This window comes from Somniosus microcephalus, chromosome 2, assembly GCF_052327205.1.
Source record: "Somniosus microcephalus isolate GS21.2 chromosome 2, FLI_Smic_1.0, whole genome shotgun sequence".
NCBI lineage: Eukaryota > Metazoa > Chordata > Chondrichthyes > Squaliformes > Somniosidae > Somniosus > Somniosus microcephalus.
In genome coordinates, this window is record NC_140988.1 from 283,055,927 (window position 1) to 283,065,679 (window position 9,753).

At 49.5% G+C, this 9,753-nt stretch overlaps 1 protein-coding gene across 1 annotated transcript in view; it reads right to left on the reverse strand.

Moving 5' to 3' along the window:
* The window catches only part of LOC147123425 (NAD(P) transhydrogenase, mitochondrial-like), a 285,712-nt gene extending 276,219 nt beyond the window's left edge, over nt 1-9,493 (reverse strand). The window contains exon 1 of the mRNA XM_085972697.1: nt 9,282-9,493. Coding sequence (XP_085828823.1) covers nt 9,282-9,423 — 142 coding nt within the window. The 5' untranslated portion in view covers nt 9,424-9,493. The remainder of the gene's footprint in view (nt 1-9,281) is intronic.
* Nucleotides 9,494-9,753: the final 260 nt, after the last annotated feature.

Sequence of the window (9,753 nt, forward strand, 5' to 3'; positions counted from 1 at the left end):
GGGAGAGGAGAAGTGGGGGAGGGAGAGGAGAAGGGGGAGGGAGAGAAGAGGGGGGAGGGAGAGAAGAGGGGGGAGGGAGGGGAGAGGAGGGGGGAGGGAGAGGAGGGAGGGAGGGAGAGGAGAGGCGGAGGGAGGGAGAGGGGGAGAGAGGAGAGGGGGAGGGAGGGAGAGGAGAGGGGGAGGGAGGGTGAGGAGAGGGGGAGGGAGGGTGAGGAGAGGGGGAGGGAGGGAGAGGAGAGGGGGAGGGAGGGGGAGGAGAGGGGCAGGGAGGGAGAGGAGAGGGGAGGGAGGGAGAGAGAGTAAAGCAGGGAGAGACAGGGGGAGGGAGAGAGAGAGGGTAAGGGAGTGAAAGAGTGAGGGGGTGGGACAGGGAGGGAGAGCTCGCCTTCTTCCTTCCTTCCTTCCTTCGCAGGGGTCGATCGGGCCAGGCCTGAGGCGCTCCTTCCCCCCCTCTCTCTCCAGGCTAATCCCAAACTAAATCCAGCAGTCTCTCTCTCTCTCTTCCCCCACGTCTCTCTCTTCTCCCCCCAGTCTCTCTCTTCTCCCCCCAGTCTCTCTCTCTCTCTCTTCCAACAACAACATGCCCTCAAAAAACCCTCGGCACCGCCGGGCACTCCAGCTAGTGTTTTATGTAATTCGATGTAATTAGTTTCAAAAAGGCTTGCTACATTGCTTTATTTTCCTTTGATAGATTCTTAACTATCAGCATATACTGTGATTTACACTTAAAAATTAATATGCAAATGCATGTAAAAATATTTTTAGAACTTAATTTGCCACTTAACAACTTCAAATTATAGCAATGTGTTTATCTGAACAGTCAGGGGATGTCTTATTAATATAAGTGAATAATTTGAATAGTTCTTACATTGAGTTAAATCGAGTGTGCAGCACAGAAACAGGCCATTCGTCCCAACTGGTCCATGCCGGCGTTTATGCTCCACACGAGCCTCCTCGTGCCCTACTTCATTTAACCCTATCAGCATGTTCTCTATTTCTTTCTCCCTCATGTGCTTATCTAGCTTCCCCTTAAATGCAATTACGCTATTTGCCTCAACTACTCCTTATGGTAGCGTATTCCACATACTTACCACTCATTGGGTAAAGAAGTTTCTCCTGAATTCCCTATTGGATTTATTTGTGACTATCTTATATTTCTAACCTCCAGTTTTGGACTCCCCCGCAACTGGAAACATATTACACAGGATTACACAGGATATACAGCACAGAAACAGGCCATTCGGCCCAACCAGTCCATGCCAGCACTTATGCTCCACTCAAGCCTCCTCCCGTCTTTCTTCATCTAACTCTATCAGCGTAACCCTCTATTCCCTTCTCCCTTATATGCTTCTCTAGCCTCCCCTTAAATGCATCTATACTATTCGCCTCAACCACTCCCTGTGATAGCGAGTTCCACATTCTCACCACTCTCTGGGTAAAGAAGTTTCTTCTGAATTCCCTATTTGATTTCTTGGTGACTATCTTGTATTGATGGTCTCTAGTTTTGCTCTTCCCCACAAGTGGAAACACTCTCTCTGTATCTACTCTATAAAAACATTTCATAATTTTAAAGACCTCTATTAGGTCCACAAAAAGCAGGACAAATCCAACCCAGCCAATTACCGCCCCATCAGTCTACTCTCAATCATCAGCAAAGTGATGGAAGGTGTCATCGACAGTGCTATCAAGCGGCACTTACTCACCAATAACCTGCTCACTGATGCCCAGTTTGGGTTCTGCCAAGACCACTCGGCTCCCAACCTCATTACACTTGGTCCAAACATGGACAAAGGAGCTGAATTCCAGAGGTGAGGCGAGAGTGACTGTCCTTGACATCAAGGCAGCATTTGACCGAGTCTAACATCAAGGAGCCCTAGTAAAACTGAAGTCAATAGGAATCAGGGGGAAAATGTTCCACTGGCTGGAGTCATACCTAGCACAAAGGAAGATGGTTGTGGTGGTTGAAGGTCAATCATCACAGCCCCAGGACATCACTGCAGGAGTTCCTCAGGGCAGTGTCCTAGGCCCAACCATCTTCAGCTGCTTCATCAATGACCTTCCTGTGATGAAATATTCCATTCACCACTGCCTGTGACTGTGGTTGGTTTCAGGTTTCCCCTCACCATTGTATTGCCTGTGACTGTGGTTGGTTTCAGGTTTCTCCTCACCATTGTATTGTATATTGGAATGTATGGAATGTGTCGTGTGTAGGGCTCCGCCCATACCTGGCCTCTATGTAAGCCAGCTCAGTCTGGCCTCATATCCAGTACTGCAGAGCTCCAGATGGAAGATACCTCTCTCCACTGCGTGTTATCTTCTAAGTTAATAAAAGCCTTGTTTTGTTCCGCTAACATCGAGTCTCGGGATTATTGAGGCACATCAATTTTATTAACTTATTTTTCAACACAATGGATCAACTCCTGAAACCCGAACGTTTGGATTTGGATCAGCATGCTCCGGACGCATCAGCACGCTTCGGACACTGGTTTATGTGTATGGAATTCTTCCTGGACAATTCCGCAGCCGTCAAAGACGCTACGGACGCTGCGAGTATGAAACTCGGAATTCTGCGGAATTGGGTAAGCCATCGGGTTTACCCCCTCATCCAAGACGCCGACACGTACCTGGCCGCCTGCGACATCTTAAAGGCGCATTACCAGCAGCCTACGAATGAGGTGTATGCTAGGCATCTGCTCGCCACTCGCGCACAGCGACCTGGGGAATCGGTGGAGGAGTTCCTAGGCACCCTGAAAATGCTTGGCAAAGACTGCAAGTGCCGAGATGTAAAAGCCGCAGTGTACACCGACGAGCTTGTTCGCGATGCCTTTATCACAGGCCTCAGCTCCACTTACATCCGGCAAAGACTGCTGGAAAAAACGGGATTGGACCTGAAACAGGCTGCGGACACCGCGCGATCCCTGGATGTGGCCCAGAGAAACTCGGACGCCTACTCTTCAGCCCGCGCCGTCCACGCCGCCACGTGTGCACCAAGGGCGCCGCCATCTTGGAAGGCATCTTCCCCGCCCGGCAGCCCGACACCGTCGGGGCCCCGCTCTCCCCCCAGAAGCCCTACGACAGCCGCGACGCGTCGGGGACCCAACTGCTACTTCTGCGGGCAGCCAAAGCACACCAGAAACCTGTGCCCGGCGAAAGGCACCACCTGCTTTAAGTGCAGTAAGAAGGGGCACTTCGGGAAGGTGTGCAGAGGGAACCCCGCCGGAAAACCAAAACCCGCCACCGCCGCGTGTGCGCCGTGGGAGCGGCCATCTTGGACGCCATCTTGCCCGACCTCGTGGGGTCCGCCATCTTGTGAGCAGACAGCGTGGACGCCATCTTGTCTCGATCAGGGCCCTACAGTGGCATCGGTCACAGTGGACCAGACCAGGCCCCACCCGCTATCCAAATCAATGGTGGACATCGAGGTAAACAGGTGCCGGGTTAAATGTTTAATTGACAGCGGAAGCACGGAGAGTTTTATCCACCCTGAACTGGCACAACAACTCTCCCTAAAGATGGTCCCTACTCGGGGTACCATCTCTATGGCTGATAAAACCCAGACATCGACCATTCTGGGTTACTGCACGGTACAACTGTCCGTTAACGGGACTGTATACAATAATTTTAAAGTATTAATCATGAAGAATCTATGCGCGAGCGTGATCTTGGGCCTGGATTTCCAGTGCAACCACCAAAGCATCACGCTCAAGTACGGTGGGTCCCAGCCGCCCCTCACAGTGTGCGGCCTGGCTACCCTGAAGGTAAAGCCGCCTTCGCTATTCGCGAACCTTACCCCTAACAGCCGGCCAATAGCGACCAAAAGCAGGAGGTACAGCTGGGAGGACAGGCAGTTTATCGCGACCGAGGTAGACAGGCTCCTGAAAGAGCGCATTATTGAATGCAGCAATAGCCCGTGGCGCGCCCAAGTGGTGGTGGTAAGGGGTAGCGAGAAGAAACGGATGGTGATCGACTATAGCCAAACGATCAACAGGTACACCCAACTAGATGCCTACCCGCTACCCCGCATATCAGAAATGGTGAACCAAATCGCCCAATACCGGGTGTTCTCCACCATCGACCTCAAGTCAGCGTACCACCAGCTCCCTATCAGACCAGAGGACCGCCCGTACACCGCCTTCGAGGCGAACGGACGCCTCTACCAATTCCTCAGAGTCCCCTTTGGGGTGACGAATGGGGTCTCGGTCTTCCAGAGGGAGATGGATCGCATGGTCGATGACCACCACTTGCAGGCAACCTACCCCTACCTCGACAACGTCACCATCTGCGGTCACAACCAGCAGGATCACGACTCGAACCTCGAGAGGTTCCTGAAAACCGCACAAAAACTCAACCTCACCTACAACGAGGACAAGTGCGTTTTCAACACCACGCACCTCTGCATACTAGGCAGCGTGGTGGAGAATGGGGAAATCGGACCAGACCCCGACCGATTGCGCCCCCTACGGGAGCTGCCCCTGCCCAACACTCCCAAAGCCCTGAAAAGGTGCCTGGGGTTATTTTCTTATTATTCCCAATGGGTCCCCAACTACTCCGACAAAGCCCGCCCCCTCTTGAAAGCATCCTCTTTTCCGCTCTCTGCTGAGGCCCACGCCGCCTTCAAAAGCATTAAGCAGGATATTGAGCGGGCCACGCTACAGGCAGTGGACGAGAACACTCCATTTCAAGTGGAAAGTGATGCGTCTGACTTTGCCTTGGCGGCCACCCTCAACCAGGCGGGGCGGCCCGTAGCTTTCTTCTCGAGGACCCTCCAAGGGCCCGAGATCAGACACTCCTCCGTGGAAAAGGAGGCCCAAGCCATCGTGGAGGCAGTGCGCCACTGGCGCCACTACCTAGCCGGCAAACGCTTCACCCTACTTACCGACCAGCGGTCGGTAGCGTTTATGTTCAATAATAAACAGAGGGGGAAGATCAAAAATGATAAGATTCTTAGGTGGTGGATCGAGCTCTCCACCTTCGAGTATGACATCATTTACCGGCCAGGGGCCCTTAACGAATCCCCAGATGCCCTCTCACGAGGGATGTGTGCCAGCGCCACCGGGGATCGGCTACAGACCCTCCACAACGACCTCTGCCACCCAGGGGTCACGCGGCTGTTCCACTTCATAAAGTCCCGCAACTTACCCTACTCGATTGAGGAAGTTCGGTCTCTGACCAGGAACTGCCGCACTTGCGCTGAGTGCAAGCCTCGGTTCTACCACCCTGATAGAGCCCACTTAATCAAAGTTACACGGCTCTTTGAGCGGCTCAGCTTAGATTTCAAGGGCCCCCTCCCGTCTGTCGACCGCAATGTTTACTTCCTGAACATTGTGGACGAATACTCCCGTTTCCCATTCGCCTTCCCCTGCCCAGACATGACCAGCGCCACGGTCATTAAATGCCTCAACAGCCTGTTCTGCCTGTTCGGTATGCCGAGCTACATCCACACGGATAGGGGGGCGTCCTTCATGAGTGAAGAGCTACGCCAGTACATGCTGTCCAGGGGTATCGCCACGAGCCGTACCACCAGCTACAACCCCCGGGGTAACGGTCAAGTGGAGCGAGAGAACGGGACAGTATGGAAAGCAGTCACTCTAGCTCTAAGGACCAAGGGCCTCCCTATCTCCCGCTGGCAGGAAGTCCTCTCAGAGGTGCTCCATTCGATACGGTCGCTATTGTGTACTGCCACTAATGCCACGCCTCATGAACGAATGTTTAGCTTTCCCCGGAAATCCACCTCAGGCGTATCCATGCCGTCATGGCTCTCCACCCCAGGTCCGGTATTCGTGCGAAGGCATGTGAGGGGCCATAAGACGGACCCTCTCGTGGAGCCAGTGCACCTACTCCACGCCAACCCCCAATACGCGTATGTCCGGCACGCCGACGGAAGGGAGGACACCGTGTCAATAAAAGACGTCGCCCCAGCCGGTAACGACAACAACCACGGCAATAGCAGCAACAACGACCACAGCAACTCTTACCCACCCACTACTCTTTCATCACCCCCGGAAGAACATCGACCAACGGCACCCCCACCAACTGCCCCTTCAACAACCCTGGCGGCACCCCCGGCAGAGACCCAGGAGGCCACCGGGGACACCCAGCCGACACCCGCGATACCACAACAGCCACGTCGGTCGCAGAGGACTACCAAACCCCCAAACAGACTAAATCTATAGAAGGGGTGAATGTGATGAAATATTCCATTCACCACTGCCTGTGACTGTGGTTGGTTTCAGGTTTCCCCTCACCATTGTATTGCCTGTGACTGTGGTTGGTTTCAGGTTTCTCCTCACCATTGTATTGTATATTGGAATGTATGGAATGTGTTGTGTGTAGGGCTCCGCCCATACCTGGCCTCTATGTAAGCCAGCTCAGTCTGGCCTCATATCCAGTACTGCAGAGCTCCAGATGGAAGATACCTCTCTCCACTGCGTGTTATCTTCTAAGTTAATAAAAGCCTTGTTTTGTTCCGCTAACATCGAGTCTCGGGATTATTGAGGCACATCACTTCCCTCCAACATAAGGTCAGAAATGGGGATGTTCGCTGATGACTGCATAGTGTTCAGCGCCATTCACAACTCCACAGATAATGAAGCAGTCCATGCCCGCATGCAACAAGACTTGGACGACGTTCAGGCTTGGGTTGATAAGTGGCAGGTAACATTTGCGCCACAGATGTGCCAGGCAATGACTATCTCCAACAAGCGAGAGTCCAAACACTTCCCTTTGACATTCAATGGCATTACCATCGCCGAATCCCCCACCATCAACATCCTGGGGGTCACCATTAACCAGAAACTTAACTGGACCAGCCACATAAATACTGTGGCAACAAGAGCAGGTCAGAGACTAGGTATTCTGCAGTGAGTGTCTCACCTCCTGACTCCCCAAAGCCTTTCCACCATCTACAAGGCACAAGTAAGGAGTGTGATGGAATACTCTTCACTTGCCTGGATGAGTGCAGCTCCAACACTCAAGAAGCTCGATACCGTCCAGGACAAAGCAGCCTGCTTGATTGGCACCCCATCCACCACCTTAAACATTCACTCCTTCAACCACCGACATATCGTGGCTGCAGTGTGTACCATCTACAAGATGCACTGCAGCAACTCGCCAAGGCTTCTTCGGCAGCACCACCCAAACCTGCGACCTCTTCCACCTAGAAGGACAAGGGCAGCAGGTGCATGGGAACACCATCACCTCCAAGTTCCCCTCCAAGTCACACACCATCCTGACTTAGAAGTATGTCGCCGATCCTTCATCGTCGCTGGGTCAAAATCCTGGAACTCCCTACCTAACAGCACTGTGGGAGTACCATCGCCACCCGGACTGCAGCGGTTCAAGAAGGCGGCTCACCACCACCTTCTCAAGGGCAACTAGGGATGGGCAATAAATGCTGGCATTGCCAACAACACCCATATCCCATAAACGAATAAAAAGGTCACCCCTCAACCTTCTCTTTTCAAGAGAAAAGAGACCCAGCCTGTTTCATCCATTCCTGATATGTACACCCTTGCATTTCTGGTATCATCCTTGTAAATCTTCTCTGCACCTTCTCCAATGTCTCTATATCCTTTTTACAATATGGCGACCATTTTCTCTATGTTTACCCTATCAAACCCTTTCATTATCTGAAAGACCTCTGAGGTCACCCCTCAGCCTTCTCTTTTGTAGAGAAAAGCGCCCCAGCCTGTTCAGTCTTTCTTGATTAGTGTGAATTAAACATTAAGACAGCACTCAAATTGATACATGTATCTGCAATATATATAATTTGCTACGTATTCCACACACTCATTTGAACATCACCATTCTGTCATGTCTCTTGGTGGCTCCTGCATAGGTTCTCCCTTTAGTAAGTGAGCGTGAACGCCGACTCCTCTCACACCCCTGGCCATACCAGAAACAGCAAAGTTCCACCACTAGATGGAGCTGCAAAACCTTCAATTCCTCAAATCTATTATCTGGGCAGGTTCAGAGGCTTCCCAGCCTGAGGGCAAAACCAACTTTGCAGTCTCCCTGACTGCATTACACAAAAATAGGTTTCTTTGTTATTAAATAATAATTACAATTTAATTTTTAAAATTTACCCAACATAAGGCCTCCAAGCCCATCTCCCCCCCCCCCGCCCACTACCCACCCCCCACCCCCAGCTCTGAATCCAGCCTCAAGCACCTTCCAACCTCGGACTTTCACAGTCCTTCCTCCTAGGCGTTTAACCTCTCATCCAGTCAGTAATTCAATTTTAAATATCCCTTTCCACTCTCCAATTGATTTTTTAAAGCTTTTTTGACACTTTTTATAGATTTTTTTCCCCAGGATTGAGCCCTGACCCCTGACTGCCCCCTCCTGGGGGATTCCACTCGATCCTCCAAGGAATTCTCTTCTGCCCTCTTGCCTTCTCCCATCTGGTTCCTCATTAATAAATATTTAATTTTATCATTATTTATCTAATGATAATTTTAAACTTTTTAATTCATATTCATTCAATCATCTATAACAAATTATTTAAAAATGTTAAGTTAATATTATTCACTGAATAAATTTAAATATTTAATGATTTTATTTTTAATTCAGAAATATATTCACCTTAATTTACATTACAATTAATTTTTTTAATTGTAATTTTAACATGTTAGTTATATTAGATGACTGACCCTTTCTATAAACAATTTGCCATTTCCATATTTTATTCAATACAATATTGTAATATTTTTACTGAAGTCATATTAATCATCATTTGAATATTTCATTTATTCCTTATTTTAGGTCACATATTTCATTATTTCTATCATTTTAGAATGTTTCTGTTTACAGGTTGGCTGACCTTTAAGATTACGAGGCAACAGGGAGCACCACGGGCGAGTAAGGCCAGGTTTGGGTCAGACAGAACAACAAAATTGTCAACTCCAACAAGACATTGTCTACATGCGGGTAACAGACTGCATCCTTAGAATCACCGTGGGCAACACCATGGTAGATTGGCTAGCTGTACAGTTAGATAATTATATGTGCAGGGCAAGCTGAAAGCTCCAGCCATTTAATTGGTCAGTTCAGATATATGCTGTTCCAATAAATGGCTTCTAACTATACAAGTAAAATAAACTACATTTCACTGCATATGACAAAGTCACGGTATTAAAATACAAACACTTTACAGGATTTCAGAAATTATCAAAGAGAAAAATATGTCCACTCTGTACATTAAGATAATTTGCATATTTATACATTAGTTCCAAAAACAAAATGATAAAAGTGACTGCTTCTGTAAGTTGTCTTTCCTGTACCTGGCTTCTGGCACCAGAGGGCCTGGTGAGTTCTAAATCGGCGTAAGCAATGGGTCTTCACCAGCTTCAATTTCACTGGTACCACAGTGCTGAAGAGAGGACTGGAGCAGCTGGTGACCACTGTACGTAGAAGGCTTGCCATTCTGAGGAGAAACCAATGCCACTACCGTCCTCCTGCCATGCACAGAAAGATCACAAAACAACAGTCAGATTTCAAGGTATTCCCTTCATGAAGAATGCCAAGTGCTCCACTAGTAATGTATGCAGCAAACCATGCTGGAGGCTAAAAGGTGAGGCAGTGTAAAGACATATGGGTTTAAAAGGTATTTGGGGAAACTGGTCCAAAAGAATTTAAAATTGCAGCCTTTGCATGTAACAGCGGAATCACATTAAACTGCTACAGTTGATAATAGGCATTTCCAGTCTAACGAGTATGCTGTTTATTTCTTTGTCCAAGCTACAACCACTTTGA